The 25,817-nt window shown below is 45.3% G+C and overlaps 1 protein-coding gene across 4 annotated transcripts in view; it reads left to right on the top strand.

Moving 5' to 3' along the window:
* DPP6 (dipeptidyl peptidase like 6) overlaps positions 1–25,817 on the top strand; it is a 1,751,424-nt gene that overhangs the window by 1,443,256 nt on the left and 282,351 nt on the right. For all 4 annotated transcript variants that reach the window (XM_040352727.1, XM_040352725.1, XM_040352728.1 and 1 more), the window contains exon 6: positions 13,763–13,815. In XM_040352727.1, coding sequence (XP_040208661.1) covers positions 13,763–13,815 — 53 coding nt within the window. The remainder of the gene's footprint in view (positions 1–13,762; positions 13,816–25,817) is intronic.

The following is a 25,817-nucleotide window of genomic DNA, read 5'->3' as shown; positions in this document are numbered from 1 at the left end:
CTCCTCCTTCCCCAGCTCACCCCCCCCCAATGGACATCCTCCGCGAAGGCGTGGCCGTGGCCGTGCCCGTGGCCGTGCCCCTGCCCGTGCCCCTGCCCGTGCCCCTGCCCAGCCAAGGCGTAGCAATCGCCGCCGCTAATTAATTTGCTGGGATACTTTTGTTTTTTTGTTTATGCATTTTTTTTTTTTTATTATTTAATTTGGTCTTCTGTACTTATGATTTGATTTATGTGTGTGAATGATGTGTGAATGTGGGGGGGTGGCATTCCTAAGAAATTAAGGGTGTCACCCTCAGTTTTGGTGGAGAAGGGATCCCCAGGACCAGGGAGAAGTGCAATCCCAGGTTCCTGAATGGTGTATGAATGCACAGTGACATAATTGGAGCCGTGGCGTGGCGTTACTGCTCCCAAGTCCCAAAGGGGGGGGGGGACTTGGATCTAATCCAATTCGATGTGCATGTGATGTGTCTGTGCTAGGAACCACAGTGGTGTGCATTCATGCATTATCATTGTGACTTTATTGATGTGCATTTACAGGGAAAAGATACATTCTTATTGTGACATTAATCATGTACATTTACTGGGAAAAAATGCCTTCTGCAAGGCGTCTCCTGGCTGCTGTGCCCTCAGCAGACCGGGTAGAGTTGGTTGGGGGAGTATTGCCTGGGTCAGGGGTCAGGTCATCACATAAGTCAATATGCAGTCCCCTTCTGAGGGCAAAGTTGTGGAGTATACAACATGCCCCAATTATTTGGCACACAAAGTCAGGGGAATACAGCAGTGTACCCCCAGACTTATCCAGGCATCTGAAGCGGGACTTCATAAGCCCAAAGGTCCGTTCAACCACTCCCCGGGTTCGTATGTGCGCCTGGTTGTAGCGTTGCTCTCCTGGGGTTTGGGGGTTCCTGAATGGGGTCATTAGATGAGGTCCCAAGGCATATCCTGAGTCACCTGTAAGGGAAAAGACAGGAGGATATTAGTCATGCATGTGCCCCTTGTGATGTGAGCATCATGGGGGGGACATACCTGACACACATGTCACTCACCAATCAGCCAGCTGTCTCCATACATGTTCTGGTCCAAATCTCTTGAGATCTGGGTCTGCCGGTAAATATAACTATCATGGCAGGATCCCGGAAATTTAGCACAGACGTGCCAGATGAGGCCATGGGCATCTACGATGACTTGCACATTGATGGAATGCCAGCCTTTACGATTCCGGAACATGTGCTCAGTATCATGGGGTGGTTGTAGTGCCACATGGGTACAATCAATGGCCCCGATGGTGCGTGGAAATCTGGCAATGTGATAAAAGTCGGTCATGGTCTTTAAACGCTGATCCTCCTGGGTGGGTTTTTGAAACTGATTTCCCATGCGCCGCAGGATTGCAGGGACCACTTGGTGCACACACCTGCTGATGGAGGATTGTGCCATCCCAGCCACGCCTCCACTTGTGCGTTGGAATGAGCCAGTGGCAAGAAAATGCAAAGTGGCCAGTACTTTGGTGAAACTTCAGAAGCAGGCATGCCAAACAAATCTTGCCGTGGGCGGTATACCCTCTCCTGTGCCCTCCTCCTCCTCCTCTGTGCCCTCCTCCTTCTTTGTGCCTCTATAGACACTAATGCAGCTAGTATCATTGATGGTCCTGGCATTTTGGCAGAGAGATTTTAGTCCTGAACGTGTGTGTGCTGAGCTCTTCCTGAATGGTGTTGCTTCAGCAGACATTCAGACGGCATGTGTAAAATTAGGGCTGCTTTTATAAAGTGTAAATTCCCACCAGGAAACTAACAGGTGCGCACAGGGCGTAATCTACGGCGCACACACTTAATTCTGTGGATCGCCCTATCTCCCTCATTTGCATCTTTGCCTATCAAATAAAGCGGCGTGCCTAGCGTAATTTGCGCACGAGAATGCGCCGGTGTAATTTTTTTAGGTAGGACGGAAAAGCCGGAATTTCAGGCGCTTCTCGTTTTGAGGATCGGGCGCAAAGATACACGCCGTGTAAAATTAGAAAAATCGAGTTAAGTCGGCGTATCTCTTTTGTGGATCTGGCCCTACATTCCCAGGAGTCTGTGCGGTGTAGGTTAGGAAGCATTAAGCACCTAGGTGCAGGAAGTGGGAAGATTAACTATTCTGCCTAGCAACAACACTTTGAAGGCATCTAAAAAAAAAAAAAAAATTCGTAAAGGACTAATGACATTTTTTTAAAACTACTGATGTAATGTTATATTTATGGGTGGAACTCCACTTTAAGACACTATCCCTGAATGCTCACTCTAGAAAGCTCTGGTCCTACACTACTATGTGTGTCAGCAGTAGTTTGCTCTATTCTTGTTATCTGTTTTTCTTCCATTATTGTACAGTACTCTATGCATGGCAGCCATCTATTAATGTTATTTTGTGATTACTTTATTGCAACTCTTGACTCTATTGTTATGTATTGATTGTAGTGATTGTAAAGATTTTTTTTTTTTTTTAAATAGCAAACATGTTGGCCCAGATCCACAAAGAACTTACGCCGGCGTATCTATTGATACGCTGTGTAAGTTATACGATGCCCCGTCGTATCTTTGTTTTGTATCCACAAAACAAGATACGACTGAATGTGGGCTCGATCCGACTGACGTACGTCTTAGTACCCAGTCGGATCTTAGGTGCATATTTACGCTTGCCGCTAGGTGGCGCTTCCGTTGATTTCCGCGTAGGGTATGCAAATTAGCTAGATACGCCGATTCTCAAACGTACGTCCACCCGGCGCATTTTTTTACGTTGTTTACGTAAGGCTTTTTTCGCCGTAACGTTACCCCTGGGTCTATGAGGCGTACGCAATGTTAAGTATGGACGTTGGGACAGCGTCGAATTTCCCGTTGTTTACGTCGTTTGCGTAAAACGTTTGCAAATAGGGCTTTGCGTGAATTACGTTCACGTAGAAAGCATTGACTATTTGCGACGTGATACCTCCACGGACGGCGCATGCGCCGTTAAAAAAAAACTTCATTTACGTGGGGTCAAGTTGAATTAACATAAAACACGCCCACATGTTAGTCATTTGAATTGTGTGCCGTTACGCCGACACATTTACACTTACGGCGCAAATTCTTTCTGGATACGGAAAGTACGCTGTAAGTTACGGCGGCATAGTGTATCTGAGATACGCTACGCCTGCCTAAAGATAGGCAGATCTTTGTGGATCTGGGCCGTTTTACTTACCTCCACTGTGCAGTTTGATTTGCACAGAGTGGCCCTGATCATCCTTTTCTGGGGTCCCTCTGCGGCTCTCGCGGCTCTTCACTGCATCGCATAACCCCCTAGGATAAGCATTCTCCCGGGAGGTTACCTTGCAGGCTCTCTTCAAAGTCCAGCATTTGCATCCATAGATGCAGAATGCCAGACTCGGCCCCACCCCTGGCGCCCACATCATTGGATTTGATTGACAGCAGCAGGAGCCAATGGCTGCACTGCTATCAATCTATCCAATTAAGAACCCCGGACAGAGAGGAAGAGCACGTCTCCACCTTGGGAATTACAGGACTCTGAGTAAAACGGGGGTGGGGGGGGGGGCTAGGGGGTCGGTCACTGTCAGAAGGCTTTTCGCATTAATGCATGGGATGCATTAAGGTGAAAAAAACACGAGGGTTTACAACCCCTTTAAACTTTAAAATTCAATAAAAACTATTGAAATCCAAATCAGAACTAAACTCTGCAAATACCCTTGCCCCAACAATCCGGTGTCCGTCTTTTGTGGCTCTAGCATTTACTCCCCCGTTTCTTCCAGGTGCGGGGTCTAGGCTCTCTTGATTGGCTGGTGCTGGATGTTGTGATTTTTACACATGCTCAGGAGGATATTCATCCAACACCATGGCACCATGCTAATAAAGCACATGTGTAGCTCAGAGTATATTCTAAATTTCAGAAGTCTCTAGACTCAGGACAGATTTTAATTTTGTTTTAGCGTGCTGTTGAAATCAATAAATATAACTTATTATCATTATTTGCAACCTAACTGTCAATTTTTTATAGGTTTATATTTTTGTTTTGAATGTCATAGCCTTACAAAATTAGTTTTATTTAACTAGGTGTGGGTGGTGCCTATGTTCTCAAGAAAATTATAAATTTATTTTGCTAAACAATAGGATCTAATCACAGTGCAGGAACAATGGGTAAAGATGGTGGGCAGTGTGGATAGGTAGTGTGCACATGCTGTTGGTTGAATGTGGCTGTGGTAGAACAAGGCTACTCCCAGTCCCAGAACAGATTTATTGACCAGAGCTGAAGCTGCATGGAGGAAACATGTGAACACATGACATGATATTAACAAAATGCACAAAGAGCAGCTATCATGATAAAGTGCCATCCGGAGATATAGTTAACATACTATAAAACACCCCTCCCCTCGGGTAACAATGTTGTTCAGATAATTTGGGCAATACATGTCCCTTCTAAGCCGATCATATACATTGTGTTAGCCAACCTTTGCGAGGCAGAGATCTGCGTGAACCAACATGAAAGAGAACAAAGATCACTGTTTTTGTTTTAAAGAGATTAACTAGCCAGGGCTAACTAAACCATAAAGAAAACTTAGAAAAATATAATAAAACAAAAGTCACTGAAAAAATATAAACTTAGCCTACCATAAAAGTAGACAGTGTCAGTCAGAATAGTGAATAGCGTTAGTAGGGCAGAATTTGGTGTCAGTAGAGCAATGGGCGTGTCAGTATGGCAGAGATGGATGTCATTAGAACAGTGGATGGTGTCACTTGGGCAGTGGATGGTGTCAGTCGTTTTTTTTTTTTTACAATTTTATATATATATATATATATATATATATATATATATATATATATATATATATATATATATATATATATATATATATATATATATATATATATATATATATATATATATATATTATTGATTTTTTTAAATGTTGACTTTTTATTATTTTTAAAAATTATCATAATTATTTTACTTTTTTTTTTGAAGCCCTGTTGGGGGCTTTGGTGAAATATCAGGGGTCTAAACATAAGCCTGATATCTCATTTTTGAGACAGAGAAAGGGAATGAAGACAGAGATTGCTCCCATCCCCTTTCTCCAGCTGCACTGGACAGTGAAAGAATTGGAAGTCCTCTGTACTCAGCATCTTCCTGTTCATTAACAAACTGCAGCATAGTAAACACAATTTGGTTATGAATGAACACAGTAAGTATTGGTACTGAGGAAGGAGCTGGGAAATGACATCTTTACTGACTTCTTCCCAACTCTCTGTCCTGAATTATCTCATGCAGCAGCTGGTAGAGGAGGAGAGGAGAGGCGGAAAGCAGGCAGCACTGCAGGGGGAGGGGGAGACACGGGGCAGCTGAAAGAGGAGAAACAGGGACTGGAGGGACAATGGGTTCAACATTTACTGGTACCAATCCTCCTTCCTTCTGCAGCCACTGAATGCCAGCTGGAGGGAGAGGAGGAGAGGTGGCTTTAAGCAGCTGCAGGCAGGAAGGGGATCGGTATGGGTAAATGTTGCCCTCACTGCACCTCCAGTCCAACTTCCTGAGGTTGACAAGAAAGGATTGTGATCCACCCATTGCCTACCCATGATCAATTGGTAGATTGTACATTAATGGATAGTTCTGCTTTAGGGCTGTCCTCACAACTTGACTCTTTTGAGGAATTTCCACTCACAAGGGGGTCTTTTTGCCCTTCTCCTGGTCCTGAGTTATTTTTAGGATTTCACATTTTTGGGCGGTTAGGGAAAGAGAAGATCTACATTTCTACATCCTAGATGACCAAGATATTACCTGATAATCTGGCCTTTTACAAGTCGAGTCTAGTGATCACTTGCCTGGGGACCTCTACAACAACTGCCGTTTCCCTACATTTTCCATGCCATATAGCATGCCTAGCCAAGTCCTTTTGGGAAGAGTTTGTGAATAATAAGGATGAGATTAAATAAAGCTCAGTACAGTCCTAATTTTACCAAAAACTTCATTATCCAAGCACAGGACAGAACAAGTATAAATGTGACAGGATCACATTGCATGTTCTATCACACATACAGTTAACCTCATAACAGAAAGCTATAAAAAGAGTCCAGCTTCACACGAAGAGAAATATGATATAGATTGATTTTCCCACTAAATTGTTTATTTCTGAGGGAATGATGTATGAGGACGTTCCCTGATTTTTTATGTAGTGTCAAAAAACATGTAAATGCATCAAAGCCTAGCTGATCGGGCCGGTGCACAGCACACCGCACAAAATAAGATCTAGATTGATTTTTTCCCACTTTCTAATCCCTCTCATATTTCTATTTTTAAGATTGACAGGTGGCTTTGCATTGCAGCTGTTGTGCCTTTTAATGGAAAATAGTTTATTTTTTCTTTCAGGCAAGGTTTGCATTTTCCTATATGTTGGCATGCAGGTTGAATATTTTTATCCTTTGACAGAGTAGCAGTGTTTACTCAAAAACTCATTTAATGTTTTTTTTTTTTTTTTTACCTGCCTGCTATTTTTCCTGATGTCAGAAGTTGGAAGGTCTGCAGTTTTCAGGAAGGGGGACCTGTACTGAGTTAATATACTTTCCTTGATGCTGACTGACTGGCAATTGCTACAAGCTCACCCTGTGCATTGAAAATAGGCAGGCAAAGCAAACCATTCTGGGTTTCTTATAGAAAAAGTAAAAGCACTGAAATGTGGAGAGCTTGTACTGCAAGATGAATGCAAAAAAAAAAATTCTATTGACAAACCATTAGGTGGAAACATGCCCACATAGCAAGTTTCTTGCCTAATGTATGAAGTATTTTACAGCAAATGCATTTACTGTGTATGTGGGGTCTTTACTTGTGGCAGTCATCAGCTCCTCTTAATTCTAATGGTCCTTGAATCATTTCAGAGGAAAGAAATATGTTAGGTTGCAATGACTGCCCCTGTCCAAATGCTCACTGTGAAAATGAGAGCCTTATTTGAACATTGCAATTTTTTCTCACAACACATTGCATACTTCCCATTGCCTTTTAATAGTTGCAGGTAGTTTAGGAGAATCAATTGTACCCAGGGCAATTTTTCTCAGAGAATAGATGCAGGAACTCCTCCCTTCCAAGTCACCCTTGACTCCACCCCCTACCCACCTCCGAGCACCGTTCCTTGGTTCCACCCATTCCCCACCTCCGAGCACCGTTCCTTGGTTCCACCCCTTAACCACCTCCCAGTACCACCCATTTTAGAGAATGCAGAAACAAGTATCATTTTGTGATGTTAAGTATTTTGTATAGAATTTGTTAATGATAACAAGAAAGGCAATAAAATAGATCTAGCAACAATGGACACCCCAGCGACAATAGATCCACCCCAGCAACAATGGACTCCATACAGCCAGCATCAATTGACCTTCCAGCAGCCAGCAGATCCCTCCCAGCAATGATTGACCCCCTGCAACATAAGACCCACCTCCAGCAACAATAGACCAACCACCAGCAACAATAGACTCCCCTGCAAAAATAGATCCCCTCCTCCAGCTACAATAGATTCCCCAGTAGCCAGCATCAATAGACCCTCCAGCAGCCAGCAACAAAGACCCCTCCCTCAACAGTACATCCCTCTTAGCAATGACTGACCCCCCCCCCAGCAACAATAGATTCCCCACGGGCAACAGAAGAACTCCCCAGCAACAATAGACCCCTTCCTTTGCAAAATAGATCCCCTCCAGCAACAATAGACCCCCCAGAAGCCAGCATCAATAGAATCTCCAGCACACCCCAGAACCTCTTTTCATTACATACATTCAGTTCGGAAGGTGCCGGAACTGCGTTCCTGCTGAAAAAAAGCCCTGATTGTACGATATTGTTTTTGCTTACCGAGAGGGAGGGGAGAACGTTGTAGCAGATTTGTGTCCTAAAAGTATGTATTTGATATTACCTACAGAATACAACTCAAATTTTATTTTACTGTAGCTGGAAAATTACATTGCATTGCTAAGACACTACATAAACTTCACCTTCCCTCTGTCATAGTCACTTCTTCATTCTCACATCAAATCTGTTGCTTCTCACAAGTATAGAACCCTCTGGTTCTAGAAATGTAGATAGTTCTTTTTTTTTGTAAGTGTGGGTACATTTTTGCAGGCTTGGTTGTCTCTGTTTTGTCCTGGGTTGCACAGAAATCCAGGGAGAGCTGGATTACTCACAGGAAGCATCACTGAGAGTTCCCCGCCACTTCTCGAATGTTCTGTAACCTTTTAGAACAGTGGTTCTCAACCTGGGGGTCAAATGAGGATTTGCCAGGGGTTACTGAATCCTGGGCTGTTCCTGAAGCCCGCAGCTGCCCATTCAGTTCACGGCATGGCTTGGGGGCAGGGACTAGAGGTCAGCTGACTGGTGAGGAATGTGAAGTGGGAGGGGCTGGAGGAGACCCTTTCTGCTGATTTCAGCATAGGTGTCACTGCTACGAGACACCACAATTCGGAGACACAGTGAGTAACACTACCTGTGATTATAGTTTCCTTTTAAAGTCCCCATTACAGTTCTCACATCAGCCGATGACCTTGATCAAGTTGGCTGATCAGAACTCCCCGCCAGCACTGCCACTCATCCCAACTCCCCGCCAGCACTGCCACTCATACCAACCCCCCGCCAGCACTGCCACTCAACCCAATTCCCCGCCAGCACTGCCACTCATCCCAACCCCCCGCCAGCACTGCCACTCAACCCAATTCCCCGCCAGCACTGCCACTCATCCCAACTGTCCCTGGACCAAGTCTGTCCCCGATTTTGTCCCCGGATTGGATTTGAACAGGGGCTGGGGCAATTTCAAAGACAGTCAATGCAGAATAAAGTAAAAAATCTGAATTACACACCCCCGCTCCGCCGCTCCCACTAGCTTAGGGGGGTCTATGTTTTTCCATTATCTGTGACCCTTTCTGATGATCATGTGCTGGTCGGAGCGGAGGAAATATTTCTTCAGTTTCGGGTGCATGCCCATTCATCTCCGCTCGCATGTTCTTCTGTCTCAAGTCCCGGCCAGCCGTCTGCCTGCTTATCTCCTTGCCTTCCCTGGCAGAGTGATCTTCCTCCGCTCCCCACCCAGTAGTAGCCGGGGCCTGAAGAGTAAGGCCGCGTACACACGGTCGGTCCATCCGATGAGAATGGTCCGACGGACCGCTTTCATCGGTTCACCGCTGAAGTGGCCTGATGGTCTGATGTGCGTACACACCATCAGTTCAAAACCCGATCAGGTCAGAACGCGGTGACGTAAAACACACGACGTGCTGAAAAAAATTAAGTTCAATGCTTCCAAGCATGCGTCGACTTGATTCTGAGCATGCGCAGGGTTTTGAACTGATGCTTTTGTGTACTAACCATCGGTTTGGACCGATGGTCAGCCGTCCATCGGTTTGATTTTAAAGCACGTTCTCTAATTTTTGTCCGAAGGACAACAGATCGATGGGCCGTACACGCGGTCGGTTTGGACCGATGAAACTGGACTTCAGGCCGTTTTCATCGGTTTGGACCGACCGTGTGTACGCGGCCTAAGACTTGACAGGCTGGGAGGCGGGTGGCGATGGGCAGAGAGTCACTAATTGCCGCCACTACTAGTAAAAAAAAATGTCCCTGGATTTCATTTGTAAAAACCTGGTCACCTTACTGTACATCAAGGAATTACATTAGGAGATACAGGAAACTTGTAGGATGTTGCCAACGTAATGGTGAAGGCATACCTCCCAACATTTAATAAATCCAATGCGGGACATCTTGTTGAGCGGGGGGGGGTGCCGGGGATCAAAGGATCAAAGTTGTTGAGGGGGGGGGTCAAGGCCAGGCACCGGACACCAAACATGGCGGGGGAAATCAAACATGAAGGCACGGAATGTCGCCCCCCGTAATGTCGCGCCCGGGGGCCCTGTTTTCCGGGAATCAAGTCTAGTCTGTGGGACCCCGGGACACACTTAGAATTGCGGGAGGATCCCGCGGAATCCGGGACGGTTGGGAGGGTATGGTGAAGGTGATCTAGAGCAGTAACACCAGGCTTCTATTAGCAATGTCCTTGACAACATCTTACAAGATTTCCAGTCAGGCTTCATGAGGTACGTAAAAGGCCTACACTTCTAGCAAGGTCATTATGCAACTTTAATCAAAGCTGCACAGCTTGTTGTTATCAACATACATCTCTTATCTGCATAGGACAGTACAAATCTGCAGAGAACGGAGCTGAAATAATCAGTACTCTGCAGCAATGAGGACTGGCGACCACTGCCACTGGAGGAGAAAAGGAAGGACCCTAGGGTGTCATGTAACTAGTTAGAAGACTGATCGAAAATAGGTAGGTATGTAAATAATCTGTAAACATTTCACGTAGTTGGAGGGGGATGTTAGGAGATTGAAGTTTTAAACACTTATGTACCACCCCACGCAGATATACTGTGGCAGGGAGGCCCTTCTGTGCGAAATCACCTAACTGTACGTGATTCCGTGCATGGGATCTGGGGCGCATGCTGCCGGTGACCCGTTCCCGCTGTGGTTGGAGACAATGGGAGCTAAATCAGTGGGTCCGGCAGACTAGATGTCTGACAGGACCCGCCGATTGTTCTCAGGAGAATCAGAGCGGTGGTCTGCCTATGTAAACAAAAGCACCCCCAAGGGATACATTTAACCCTGTGATTGCCCCTGACGTTAACCACTTCCCTGCCAGTGTTATTTGTACAGTGACAGTGCATTTTTTTTAGCACTGATCACTGTATTGGTGTCACTGATCCCCAAAAGGTGTCAGATTTGTCTGATGCAATGTCGCAGTCCAGCAAAAAATTGCTGATCACCATAAAAAAAAAATAGAAATTCCATAAAAATATCCCATAGTTTGTAGACGCTATAACTTTTGCACAAACCAATCAATATACACTTATTGGGGGTTTTGTTATACCAAAAATAAGTAGCAGAATACATATTGGCCTAAATTGATGAAGAAATTCGATTTTTTTTTATTATTTGGTATGTTTTACAGCAGAAAATAAAAAAAGTTTATTTTTTATTTTTATTGTATGACTTTTTTTGTTTATAGCACAAAAAAATTAAAACCATAGAGGTGATCAAATATCACCAAAATAATGCTCTTGTGGGGAAAAAAAGGACATCGGTTTTATTTGGGTACAGCGTCACATGACAGCGCAATTGTCAGTTAAAGCAACACAGTGCCGTATCGCAAAAAATGGCCTGGTCATTAAGGGGGTAAATCCTTCCAGGGCTGAAGTGGTTAAAGTACTCCAATCAAGAGACACAGGGCTCAAGTCCTGCGGGAACGCGTGGGAACGGAGTTCCTGCACTTTTTTCACAGCAGGAACTTAATTCCCTTTGCAGGACTAGAGCAGCCGAGCCGCCCGAACCAATCCTTCACTAAGCGGCGATGCCCAGCTCGAGTCACTGTCAGGGGCTGGCGAACCTTAGTAATCCTTTATGTTACTGGCCACTTCCTGTATATGGATTCATCGGGTAGTGTGTGGGTATTCCGTCACTTCCTCCATGCCGCAATGTCTCCTGGGAGCTTTTGTCATTGTTCCCAGGAGACATTGCGGGGGTCTGCCGCGAGTTATCACGGGATTTAGAAAGAACTTGCTTGCTGTAATGTCTCCTGGGAACAATGACAAAAGCTCCCAGGAGACATTGCGGCATCGAGGAAGTGACGGAATACCCGCACACTACCCGATGAATCCATATACAGGAAGCGGCCAGTAACATAAAGGATTACTAAGGTACAGTGGATCGAAAAAAAAAAAACATGCGGTTTAGTAATTATGCATATGAGCGTATCATTTTTTTTTTTTTTTGGTGGGGGAGTGGATCTTGGGTGGGAGTTCCCACACTTTTTTCCCCAGGACTTGACCCCTGATGAGACAATTAAGCCAGCTGCTGACCTCTACTTTTGAGAATGCTAGTTTCAGGGCCGTCATGTCCTGTCACTGGCCAGGACTATGTATTGCGATAACTAATTCTGAAACCTCATACACACGCTCGGTATTCTCGGCAAGAACCAGCAAGAAAACTGCTGGCAGAGCTTTCTTGCCGAGTAAACCTAGCATGTGTACGAGGCTTTCAGGTTTCTCATCTGGAAATCTTCCCAGAACCTTGACAAGAAAAATAGAGATCCTGCTCTCTATTTTCTAGTCGAGATTCTTGTCTGCCTGTTTCCCGACAAGAAACCTGAGCGTCTGTGGGCCAGATTCACGTAGAAGTGCGGCGGCGTAACGTATCGTAGATACGTTACACCGCCGCAAGTTTTCACCGCAAGTGCCTGATTCACAAAGCACTTGCAATGAAAACCTATGCCGGCGGCCTCCGGCGTAAGCCCGCGTAATTCAAAGGGGCGTGTGCCATTTAAATTAGGCGCGCTCCCGCGCTGGACCTACTGCGCATGCTCCGTTCTAAAATTCCCGCCGTGCTTTGCGCAAAGTGATGTCATTTTTTTCGAACGGCGACGTGCGTAGCGTAATTCCGTATTCCCGGACGTCTTACGCAAGAAGGAAAAAATGTTGAATTTCAACGCGGGAACGACAGCCATACTTTATACAGCACATACGTGTGCTGTGTAAAGTTAGGGCACCCAAAACGACAACTAACTTTGAGACTGGAAACTAGACTAGCAGCGACGTAGCGAACGCGAAAAACCGCCGTGGATCGCCGTAACTCCTAATTTGCATACCCGACGCTGGTTTACGACTCAAACTCCCCCCAGCGGCGGCCGCGGTATTGCATCCTAAGATCCGACAGTGTAAAACAATTACACCTGTCGGATCTAAGGGATATCTATGCGTAACTGGTTCTATGAATCAGTCGCATAGATACTCTGAGAGATACGACGGAGTATCTGAGATACTCCGTCGTATCTCCTTTGTGAATCTGGGCCTGTATACTTGCCTTTCGCTGTGGAAACTCGCACATGCTCGAAATGACTTTGACGCATGCGCGGTAGCTTCCACGTCATAGGTAGGGTGAAGCAAGATGGCGGCGACGGCATTGAATGTGACAAGCGCATGCTTGTCGTACGCAATGACGTCACCGCGTTCTTGCCTTTCAAAAGAACTGCGGTTCTTTTGAAAGGAGTGTGTGTACACTCGGGCGGCAAGAGATTCTTGCCAAGAATCTCGCCAGGAAAAACAACGTTTTTTTCCTGACGAGATTCTGGTCCGTGTGTACGTGGCATGCATTTTCTGGGTCCGTGTCACAAAACTATTTTAGCCAAATAACGATCATTTTGAGAAGGGGGCCGTTAATGGCAGTCCATTACGTTTCTCATGAGCTTTAAATCCAGCTTTATTATTCCTTTACTCCTTTATATTGTATGGCAATTATTCTGCCTCCTATTGTGTTATAGTATTGCTAAATATGTTTTCCAACTGTTTGCATCTGTCGTTGGCAACTTTTTGTTTACTTCTATCTACATTACCTGTCTTTGTATCTCCTACTTTGTATAGTGCCAAGGGAGAGGATGGCGCTGTATAACTCAGTAACAATAGGTAATCCCGGTAGAGTTTTCCATTCCATTCCATGCGAAGAAAACTTTTGTTAAATGCAGGCTGATGTGTTTTGTATGCATAGGCTGCTTTTCGGTCCCAGGGCAGCATTGTACCTGCAGATTATACAGAAAAGTGGAGTTACATTAACCTTTCTTCCTATACTGAAAGTAATCTAAATGACTATAGTCCACGGTACAGCACTGCAATTCAGTTTGATTTTATTTGCTTTTCTATGCCTATGTTCCTTACTATTTTTTCTCCTTGCAGATTTATCAGCACTCTTTTACTGCGCAGTATGCCCTGTGTAACCTCATCACAAGGTAAGAGTTCTCTTTTATTGGTGAGAAATCCAAGATTTATGTTTGTGTAGCATTGATGCAGTTTTAAAATATTGCTGTTGGTACAGAAAGATGATTGAATGGGAATGAAATAAAATAGCGTGGCTGCTTTCCCTAGAATTCATTGCGCGGGCAGGTGTAGAAATATTCTGTCTATGAGCTTCTCCCATATCTAAGACTAGGTATCCATGTTCTTCTGCTTTTTACTCTTACTTAGCTGACCTTTAAGGCCAAACTTGCTGGATTATTCTTTATACTTTTGTCATTGTGGAATTTTCTAATGACTTTTTAGGCTATACAATATACCACAATTTAAAGTGGTTTTAAAGTCCAAAATATATTTTTTACCTTAATGCATTCTATGCAAAATGACAGCCGGGCGGTGGCTCAGTTATCCTGACTGAGCGTCATATGATGTCCAGCAGGATAAGCCAGAATCGCGCGCCCGGGGGGGGGGGTCGCCTATCAGTGCCCATCAGTACCCACCAGTGCCACCTATGAGTGGGGCAAGCAGCGCAGCGATCTCTGGTGCGATGTGTCAGTCTGATCTCTGTATGATCACAGTGATGTATTTAGGTTTTGTGCTGCTCTAGGCCTGACTAAACTTGTGCACCACTAATTTAAATATGACCCACCCCTTCCTGTCAAGGCCACACCCCTTGCTGTTAAAGACATGCCCTTCCCTTACCCTTACTCTATCCAAAATGAAAAAAAAAAAAGTGTTTCTATAGTTCTACTTTAGGCACAAAATTCTAAGGACTAAAAATATATAACCATGCCCATGGTACAGCAGAAAATATGTAGCACAGTGAGGAAGGTTTGTGGTCCAGGATGATAGGACAGTCAAAATTAGAAGCTCCGCCCCCCTACAGTTGCGGGATGCTTGCCTCTCTGCCCAGTCCGCCCCATAAGACTGGTGCTACACTAACAGTGCTACACTAATAGCGCAAGCCGGCGGGGACTCTTTCCGTGCTGCCCCCCTGCACCGTGCTGCCCTAGGCCTAGGCCTTGTTGGTCTAGGCCAGGATACAGCCCTGTATGATCAGCCCTGTCCAATCACGGCTGATCACAGTGTGTAAACAGGAAAAGCTCTCCTGACAGGGGGTGTCTGTGCTGATTGTTTATCAGCATAGCCCCCCCTGTGGATGCCCGCCCAGGACCACCAGGGATGCCCACAAAGGACGCCCACCAGGTATGCCACGCTGGACCACCTGGGATATGACAATCAGTGTCCAGACAGATGCCAATTAGTGCCTATCAACAATGTCTGCCAGTGCCATCAGTGATGCCTATCAGTGCCATCTATCAGTGCCACCCATCAGTGTCCATCAGGGCCGCCTATCAGTGCCCATCAGTGCCGCCTATCAGTGCCACCCATAAGTACCGATCAGTGCAGCCTTTCAGTTCCTATACGTGTGGCCTATCAGTGCCCATCAGTACCCACCAGTGCCACCTATGAGTGTCCATCAGGGCGCCTATCAGTGCCCATCAGTGCCACCTATCAGTGCCACCCATAAGTACCGAGCAGTGCAGCCTTTCAGTTCCCATCAGTGTCGCCTATCAGTGCCCATCAGTCCCCACCAGTGCCACCTATGAGTGCCCATCAGTGCCGCCTATCAATGCTCATCAATGCTGCATATCAGTGCCCATCAGTGCCACCTCATTGGTGCCACCTCATTGATGCTGCCTTATCAGTCCCCGTCAGTGCAGCTTCATCAGTGAAGGAGAAAACGTACTTATTTACAAAATTTTATAACAGAAACAAAGAAAAACATTAAAAAAATGTCTTTTTTGGACTGTAATTACAATCAATGTAAAATGTCCCTTGTGCTGTTGGCTGCTGCTTATACATTATATTTATAAATATTCCTTCAAACCCTTTCCCCACCACCTTATTCATGTGAGGGAGACTATTACCTATGACAGGCACTCATCAAAAGGGCCAACTTTGTATGCTGTACTATAACCTCCATAGATGGAAGGTGCTCTGTATGGCCTGGTTCACACCTATGCATTTTTTGTGCTTTTTGCAGATTTGCACTACACTCCATTTAACATGGTTTGCTATGGAACACGTTCTGTAGTGCAAATCTGCAAAATGCAAAAAACACTAAAAATGCATAGGTGTGAATCAGGCCTAAATGCCTTCATTCGTCCATTCATAGATCACTTTTTTATTCATTGAAACTATAGCATGGTTCCTATGAATGGAAGAAAAGGGCCGGTGTTCTGTCGAGAAGTCCCCCCCATCGAATAGTGCCCGGAACGAACTGCGCATGCATCGTAACGTCACAGTACAGCAGTTGATTTTACGATCAGCAGGGCTGACATAACCATGGTGCATGCGCACATCGTAGGAGGTATCTCTCTATGGGAGATACCATTTCACAGGCACAATTTAAATTCGTACAAACAGCTGATGGAGACCGTAGTTTTCAGATTGTACCTCGCTGTTGCGGAGCGGCTTTACAGTGTGCTGATGGTCCGGTTTTGTCTGTTGCAGGGCGGGTTTGTTGTGTTGAACCAGCGGTTTTGCCTGTGTGACAGGTTGCAACACAGACAAAACCAGCCCTTCAACACAGCCACATGCCGCTCTCCAGCAGCAGCGATGCACAATCTGAGAACTACGGTCTCCCCCACTGTTTGTACAGGTTTAAATTGTGCCCGCAAAATGGTATCTCCCACCGAGAGATATCTCCTACGATGTGCGTATGCGTCATGATTACATCAGTCCAGCTGATAGGCAAATCAGCTAATGTGCTGCTCCATACGGCGCATGCGCAGAACATCCCGGGCCTTGCAACACAGAGAAAACTGGACCATAAGCACACTGTAAAGCCGCCCAGCAACAGCGAGGAACAATATGAGAACTACGGTCTCCCCCGCTGTTTGTACAGGTTTAAATTGTGCCCGCGAAATGGTATCTCCCACCGAGAGATACCTCCTACAATGTGCGCATGCGTCATGGTTACATCAGCCGTACGGCGCATGCGCAGAACATCCCGTGCCTTGCAACACAGACAAAACTGGACCATAAGCACACTGTAAAGCTGCCCAGCAACAGCGAAGCACAATCTGAGAACTACGGTCTCCTCCCGCTCTTTCTATAGGTTTTAACTGTGCCTGTGAAATGGTATCTCCCATCGAGAGACACCTCCTACGATGTGTGCATGCGCCATGGTTACGTCAGGGCAGCTGATCAGCAAATCAGCTGTTGTGCAGTCCCGAACGGCGCATGCGCAGTACATCCCGGGTACTTTTCGACAGCGGGCACTTCTCGACAGAGCACCTGCATTGTTGGCACTCTTGACAAGAGCCTCTGACATGACAAGTGGGTTTTATTAACCCCAGCAGCACTGGAAGATCACCGCTGTGGGGGTATGGGGAGGCAGAGGATGGATTATTTAAACAAAGAGCAGCCATCAGCACATGGGACACTTCTCGCTCAAATAGCTAGATTCAGGATGGCGAGCGCATAGTTGCGGCGGCGTAGCGTATGGCATTTACACTATGCCGCTGCAATTTAGCAAGGCAAGTACATGGTTCTCAAAGTACTTGCCTGCTAAGTTACGGCGGCGTAGCGTAAATCGGGCGGGCGTAAGGGCGGCTAATTCAAATTCGGCTGAGGGGGCGTGTTTTATGTTAATGGGGCTTGACCTGACGTGAATGACGTATTTTACGAACGGCGCATGCGCCGTCCGCCTACATATCCCAGTGTGCATTGCGGCTAAGTACGCCGCACGGTCCTATTGATTTCGACGTGGACGTAAACTACGTAAATCCCTATTCACGGACGACTTACGCAAACAACGTAAAATTTTCACATTTCTACGCGGGAACGGCGGCCATACTTTAACATTACTATTCCAACTATTTGATGGAATATCTTTAGGCCTGATAATGCGTTACGTAAACGGCGTATCTGTACTGCGTCGGCCGGGCGTACGTTCGTGAATAGGCGTATCTAGTGATTTACATATTCTACGCCAACCGCAATGGAAGCGCCACCTAGCGGCCAGTCTAAATATTGCACCCTAAGATAGGACGGCGCAAGCCGTCGTATCTTAGATAGGTTTAAGTGTATCTCTGTTTGAGAATACACTTAAAGCGGATGTTCCGCCAAAAAAAAATATTAAAAGCCAGCAGCTACAAATACTGCAGCTGCTGACTTTTAATATTAGGACACTTACCTGTCCTGGAGTCCAGCGGCGTCCGCAGCAGAGGACGAGCAATCGCTCGTCACCCTGCTGCTCCCCCCTCCATCCACGCTGAGGGAACCAGGAAGTGAAGCGCTCCGGCTTCACTGCCCGGTTCCCTACGGCGCATGCTGAGCCGAGTGTTCCCAGCAAACAACGGGGGGGGGGGGGGGGGGGCGACGGGATGTGACGCAATGCCCATCTTTTGCCCATGAATGCCGGGCCGGAAGTGGGTGCAAATACCTGTCTTTACCTGAAAGGTGTCAAATGTGACACCGGAGGGGGGGGGGGGTGTGCCGATCAGCGTGACTTCACTTTAGGGTGGAGAACCGCTTTAAACTTAGGTCGGCGCAGATTCCGAGTTAGGCCTAATGCCGCGTACACACCATCACTTTATGTGATGAAAAAAAACGACACTTTCTGTGAAGTAAAAAATGACGTTTTTGAAACTTCAATTTTCAAAGACGAAGTTGCCTACACACCATCGTTTTCTCACAATGATCTTGCAAAGTGAGGTTACGTTCCACCACGTTTTTCCATTGAAGCTCGCTTCATAAGTAGCTTCTGGGCATGCGTGGATGAAAAAACTTCTTAGAAAACGACGTTTTTTGCTACACACGGTCAATTTCTGTGAAGTAAAAAGTACACTTTTGAAAAACGACACATAAAATTGAAGCATGCTTCAATTTTTTTTGGTTGTTTTTTACAAGACATAAAACGACGTTTTCCCCCACACACAGTCAATTAAAGTGACGTTTTTAAAAACGTCATTTTTTTTCATCACATAAAGTGATGGTGTGTACTGAATCTAGCTAAAAGTAAGTACCATCCCTTGTCCTAATTTAAAAAAACTTTAGATTTAACCCTAACATCTCTAGCTGTAAATTAACCCCTGCAGGAACATACTTGTGCGTGAAGCATCAGTGCCAAAAGCTACAAATCATTTGCTGAGATCTGGGCACTGAAAATGCCTCATTGGGACAATCTTACGCTGGCACAGAAAACGAATCCCTTTGAATAGAGCATTATTAGTGGCTTCTTTCATCATTTACCATTCTATGAGTTATGTTTAGTTCTCAGCATTACTGCCTCCTGGGTTTACATTAACAGTCTTGAGCTCTTATAATAACCAGACATGTTCTTCTTTAATATTCTAGCAGTTATGCGATGAAAATGATTTATTTCAGTTTACCAAATATTGCTCACTGGTGTCACCTAGTGGACGATGCTTGTAGTCACTAATGTCACTGTGACAGCTGTGGTGTGTAGGAGAAGAATGAGACACATTTCTTTCTGCAGAAGAATTTAATGCAAGAACACAAATATTTAGCTAAAGTCTTTGGAACAATATTTTAATACAATGCTGACAAGCTTGATTTGCTCAGTTTTTAGCATTTTTGCAAATACAATTTCACCAGCTCAAATGTTAGTACAAATATTTAAGAAGCAATTTGAAAATGGTGACTGTTAACTCTCTTTAGCTGAATATTTTTTTGGTGTGTTTAAGTGCAAATAAGCGATTTAATCAATGAATTAAGTAGAAATTTTTAGCTTTGATCGCCTTTTTTTTAAACTCTTAAATAGAAAGATGAGGAAAGGTGTCAAACATTGTAAAATTCAGGTTAATGCTCACACTAATATACAGAGGAACCTCGGATTACGAGCATAATCAGTTTCAGGGGAATGCTTGTAATCCAAAGCACTCGCATATCAAAGCGAGTTTCCCCATAGAAGTAAATGGAAATGAAGATAATTTGTTCCGCATTGACTTTTATGGCATGCAATACCGCATGTAGCCAGAGGTACTGGGGGCGCCGGAGAGCCTTGAAAATACTCGGGAATGGAGTATTTCCTAGTATTTCAGAGTGATTCTGTGTATTTTCAAACGGCTCAGAGTGGCTCCGAACCGTTCCGTGTATCACCAGTGCCCCCGCACCTCTGGCCAAATGCGGTACTGCACACCTCATTAGCTTGAATTCTGCGAGTCAGGATTTTTTTTTAAACAGTTGCTCGTCTTTTAAAACGCTCCTTAACCACATTACTCGTAAACCAAGGTTCCACTATATTAACACTTGCAGTAATTGGGGACTTCTCCCCTTTTTTTTCATATCAGTATGATACATATTGGGCAGCCCCTTTATAGGTGTTTTTTATATTTATCATTTAGATTCCAATGCTTTGTACCTTTTACATCTGTTGATAACTACTTGTAACCACATGTTGGGTCAAGTTATGGAAGAAAGGATTACTGCTACTGCCCATTAATTCCGCTACTGCAGACTAATGGCTGGCCAAAAGTAGCATAGTGCCTAGTGGTGTCAGCCCTCACAGTTGTTTTTTGCTAAACAACTTGCCCACTTCCACACTCAGATCTGTATAACATATAGGTGAATCATTCTGTAGTTCATGATAAGAACTAAAAGGACTAAATAGGCTCTTTAAAACGCCTTAAAGTGGCCAGACGCATGAGTAGGGGGTGGTGGCAGCTAAATTGCTTGCTATCTGGGATGTCATCCTGGACACACCCCCAGGCCGTGACTGGACAGTCAAAAGACAATCAGCACAGTGATGATCTCATCTCTCTGTCACTCTGCTCTCTCCTCCTATCATTATGCTTCCTGTCAGCACATTAAAGTGGAGCTCCACCCAAAAAGGGAAAGCTTTGCTTATCTGCCTCCCCTCCTTCTGCTGTCATATTTGGGGCACCTTTTGGGGAAGCGGGTACCTAGTTTTTATGGGTACCCACTCCCGGCTGAGTTTGGCACATCCTTTCTCCTTCTTTCCCTGCAGCCGGCCCATTCACAGAGCGCAGCGCGCATACGCAGTAGGGAACCAGCTGTAAGGCCGCAAGGCTTCACTGCCGGTTTCTCTTACCCAAGATGGCGATGACAGCACCCAATAGCCATGAGCGGCTCATACAGGTTAGTTTCCTAATATTAAAAGTCAGCAGCTACAGTATTTGTAGTTTGCAGTGTAGTCATTTTTTTCTGAAGGAGCCTGGAGCTCCTCTTTAAGGAATTGACTCCATGTCCTGCTTCTTCCTCTCACATTCCAGCCCTGCTGTACAGGGACTACAGGAGGTTGATTCCAGGTCAAATTCAGGTAGTGACACAGGTTGCATTTAATAAAAGAATAATGATATATTAAAGTGTTAACAGTAAAATCAGTCTGTATATGCAGGAAAGCATGTGTGTTATACTTACTGTGGAACCTAGGGGGTTAATCCTCTGCATTGTGTAAAACGGCTGTTTGATCCTGTCTTCTCTGATCCTCCCCTTCTTCCACTGTTCCCTAATATTTTCCTAATAACAGTGGGGTAGATTCAGTAACAATTACGCATTTTTTACGTAGGCGCAGGGCACCGTTTTTGCCCTGCGCCCCCGCAAATTTACTGCGCTACCCGCGATTCGCGGAGCAGTAGCTCCGTAAATTGCGTGTGCGCTCTTTAAAATTGCCTGCCGTAAGCGTGCGCAATTTAAATGATCCCGTAGGGGGCGGGAATCATTTAAATTAGGCGCCATCCCGCGACGAGCATAGAGCGCATGCTCCGTCGGGAAACTTTCCCGACGTGCATTGCGGTAAATGACGTCGCAAGGACGTCATTTGCTTCAAAGTGAACGTGAATGGCGTCCAGCGCCATTCACGATTCACTTACGCAAACTACGTAAATTTTAAATTTCGCGACGCGGGAACGACGGGTATACGCAACATTGGCTGCCCCTGCTAATAGCAGGGGCAGCCTTACGCGAAAACCGCCTTACGCAAACTAGGTAAACTGCGTACGCAGGGCTCGCGTAACGTTGTGAATCGGCGTTAGTATGCAATTTGCATACTATACGCAGAGCACAACGGGAACGCCACCTAGCGGCCATCGCAAGAATGCAGCCTAAGATATGCGGGCATAAGAGCCTTATGCCACACATATATTAGTCTGCAGTCGGCGTAACGAGGTTCCTGAATCAGGAGCATTCGTTACGCCGGCGCAATTGCTCTCTGAATCCGGGCCCGAGTCTATGGAGTCACTTTGCACTTGCTCAGTTTGGTGTGTATTGCTAGAGAGTTTTTTTTTCTTGCATGTGATCAGCACATGGCCAATCAGTACTGTCCAGAGGGTCAGGGGTGTTGCTACCTCATAGTATTGTCAAAATATGCCTCCTACAAGCTTTATCCAGTGCTTGGCTGGACACTGACAGATATCACAAGACAGATATGCAGCTGATGAGAAAAGGTATTTAGCAATTTATATTTGCTACAACAATTGCATTTCCATGTTGTGTGTACTGTGTACTGTGGGAGACCAGATATAGTGAATGCAAAGTCCTTGTTTTCGTAACACTTTAATGATTTCAAAGATGCTTTAATTTTTCTGCTCTTTATAGTTGCCTAGAGTTCAGGTTTATATATTTCAGCGCACCAAACTCAAAACCACTATAGAAATTAGAAACCAAAAAGAAAAAGCCTTTCATAAACAAGCCAAAATACAATGACCATCTTACTGATAACAATAGAAACCCATAAAACCACTTGAATTGAACTTGGCACAGTTCATGACACCACTTAAATAAAAGCAATTGATGCCTAATTTTCAAATCGGGGCAGCTTGCAGTCAGGTAAATTGGCTAAACAAGCCAAGGATGAGGTCTGATGCCTACTCTAAATGACAATGTTGGAGCTGACAATTGGGTAGGCACGGCACACAATAGCCTTTGCATGTGATCTGCAGGAGGTGACAGCAGTGCCGGCCCAAGACATTGTGCTGCCTGGTACCAAGAATGAAATGCTGCCCCCCCCAAAAACAATTACATTCACCAAAATGCCCCCACATCCATTATTTTATATCATGATAACTAAAGTGGACCTATCATGGCTCTATACATGTATATAGGAGTATAAATAGGACCTGTTATGGCTCTATTCATGCAATTAATCCCACAGTGGAGCAGAGAGCGGAACGGGAGGAGCGGTCGGGCGGCAATTAGCCCCACAGTGGAGTGGAGAGTGGAGCTGGCGGAATGGGATGGCGTGCGGGCAGGAAATTTGCTGCCCCCCTGAAAGTGCTGCCTGGTACAATGGTACCATCGGGTCCCATGGTAGGGCCGGCCTTGGGTGACAGGTAAACCCAGCATTGCTTTACATAGTTACATAGTTACATAGTTACATAGTTAGTCAGGTTGAAAAAAGACACAAGTCCATCAAGTTCAACCATAAGAAATAAAACAATAATATCGTACAATCACATATACCCAATTCCATACCCACAGTTGATCCAGAGGAAGGCAAAATAATCCAGCAAAGCATGATCCAATTTGTTACAGCAGGGGAAAAAATTCCTTCCTGATCCCCCACGAGGCAATCGGATATTCCCAGAATCAACTTTACCTATAAATGTTAGTGCCCAGTTATATTATGTACATTTAGGAAATAATCCAGGCCTTTCCTAAAGCAATTTACTGAGCTGGCCAGAACCACCTCTGGAGGGAGTCTATTCCACATTTTCACAGCAGTAAAGATACGCCATTTACATAAGGGGTTTTCAGGCGTAAAGATAAACCACCAAAAAGATGGCGCAGCCAATGTTAAGTATGGACGTCGGAACCGCGTCAAATTTTTCAAATTTTACGTCGTTTGCGTAACTCGTTCGTGAATGGGGCTGGCCGTAATTTACGTTCACGTCGAAAGCATTGACGATTTGCGTCATTTGGAGCATGCGCACTGGGATACGTACACGGACGGCGCATGTGCTGTTCGTTAGAAACATCAAATACGTGGGGTCACTAGTATTTTGCATAGAACACGCCCAGCGCAACTTCTTTGTGAATACAGGACCTGCTGCTCTAACTTACGGCGGCGTAGTGTATCTGAGATACGCTATGACCGCCAAAATCTACCTGAATCTAGCCCCTTGTCTTCCAGAATGTAGCATTTAGAAGGGAACATTGCAGAGTCCGTGTCACACCCCACCAGTCCAACTTTTCTCTGTCACCTCCCAGTGACAGAATGGAGTCCCGTCATGCACTAAGCGTGGACCTCGTGTGTGCACTTATTAACTCCTTCAACTCTCCCATATCGTGCAACTAGGTTCATGGAGTCTCCACACCATGGGTTCAGTATAGATCCCAAAGGGCCTGGTATGGATTGGGGGGGATCCCCACAACATTTCTATTTATTGTTATTTCCTATTGCTGGTTAATTTGGCAATGTTTTTTCTTAATTCAGCTGTCAGTGGGGAAGCGCGCTGACAGCTGATGACTCATCTGTTATTAAGGACACAGCAGCCAGCTTCCTGGCCCCATTCCTTAACAACCTCTTGACTGTGTGCTCAGTGGGCAAACATCCCGCTGAGCGCACAGAAAATTTGAGAGTTCGGCGAACACCCAAATGGGCAATGTTTGTGCTGAACCGCTAGCCCATCCCTAGTGCAGAAAGTAAGGAAAAAAATCAAGACTGATCTGCAGTGATCTGATCACAGTAAACTAAGTTCTCACAGGTAGTTGTAGATTCGCCATTTCTCTTTGCCTTGACATTAGGAAGACCTATAAACTGTTGCTTTTACTTAGACAGCCATGTTTTTGGGCTGCCTCATTGTTGGATCATTATTTTCGAATTAGTGATTCTTATAGATGGACATCTGACAATGAGGCACTGCTTTTAGAGAATGAAATCTTGCTCTGATCACATATGCTGAGAGCAAATAAACAACGAGGTAGAGATAAACACAAAGGGAACAGACAGACCCCTAAATAATAGATCACTAGCATAATACAACTGCCTAAAATGAAATTCCAACTTTGAGAATAACAAAAGAAATTGAGTAGACTGCATGATCAAAAACAATAAATTAATAAAAAATACATTTACTTTTTTTACTGGAATTTTGTGCACAGTTGCCATTTATATATAAACGTATAATAGATAAAGATAGCCTTTTTGTTTTTGTAGTAGCTGTGTAGGGGGTTGGGAGGGAAGGATGTGCAATAACAAGAGATGCAGAAAGGCCAATTGTTCCTGAGACCACAAAGTAATGGGATCCAACCATAACCTTCCCTGCCACTGTGTATAAGCATTGGGTAGATTCAGGTAGCAATTGCGTCTGCGTAACCATAGTTACGCAGCGCAATTGCTTACTTGCGCCGGCATCTCGAATGCTCCTGATTCAGGAACATCGATACGCCGACTGCCGCCTAAGATATGACTGGCATAAGGCTCCTTATGCCGTCGTATCGTAGGCTGCATTCTTACGATGGCCGCTAGGGGGCGTTCCCGTAGTGGTCAGCGTATAGTATGCAAATTGCATACTAATGCCGATTCACAACCCTACGCGAGCCCTGCGTACGCAGTTTACGTTGTTTCCGTTCGTCGGGTTCCACGTAAGGCTGCTCCTGCTATTAGCAGGGGCAGCCAATGCTACGTATACCCGTCGTTCCCGCATCGCGAATTTAAAATTTAACGTCGTTTGCGTAAGTGAATCGTGAATGGCGCTGGACGCCATTTACGTTCACTTTGAAGCAAATGACGTCCTTGCGACTTCATTTGCCGCAATGCATGTCGGGAAAGTTTCCCGACGGAGCATGCGCACTATGCTCGGCGCGGGAACGCGCCTAATTTAAATGATCCACACCCCCTATGGGATCATTTAAATTACGCGATTTTACGCCGGGCAGTTTTCCGGAGCGCTCACGCAAATTACGGAGCTACTGCTCCGTGAATCAATCGTAGCGCAGGTAATTTACGGAGGCACAGCGGCAAAACGGTACGCTGCGCCTCCGTAAGAAAAGCGCAAAGCTACCT

Source organism: Rana temporaria, chromosome 5 (assembly GCF_905171775.1).
Source record: "Rana temporaria chromosome 5, aRanTem1.1, whole genome shotgun sequence".
Classification (NCBI taxonomy): Eukaryota; Metazoa; Chordata; class Amphibia; order Anura; family Ranidae; genus Rana; species Rana temporaria.
The sequence above is the reverse complement of the archived record's forward strand: the minus strand, read 5'-3'. Positions and strand labels throughout refer to the sequence as shown.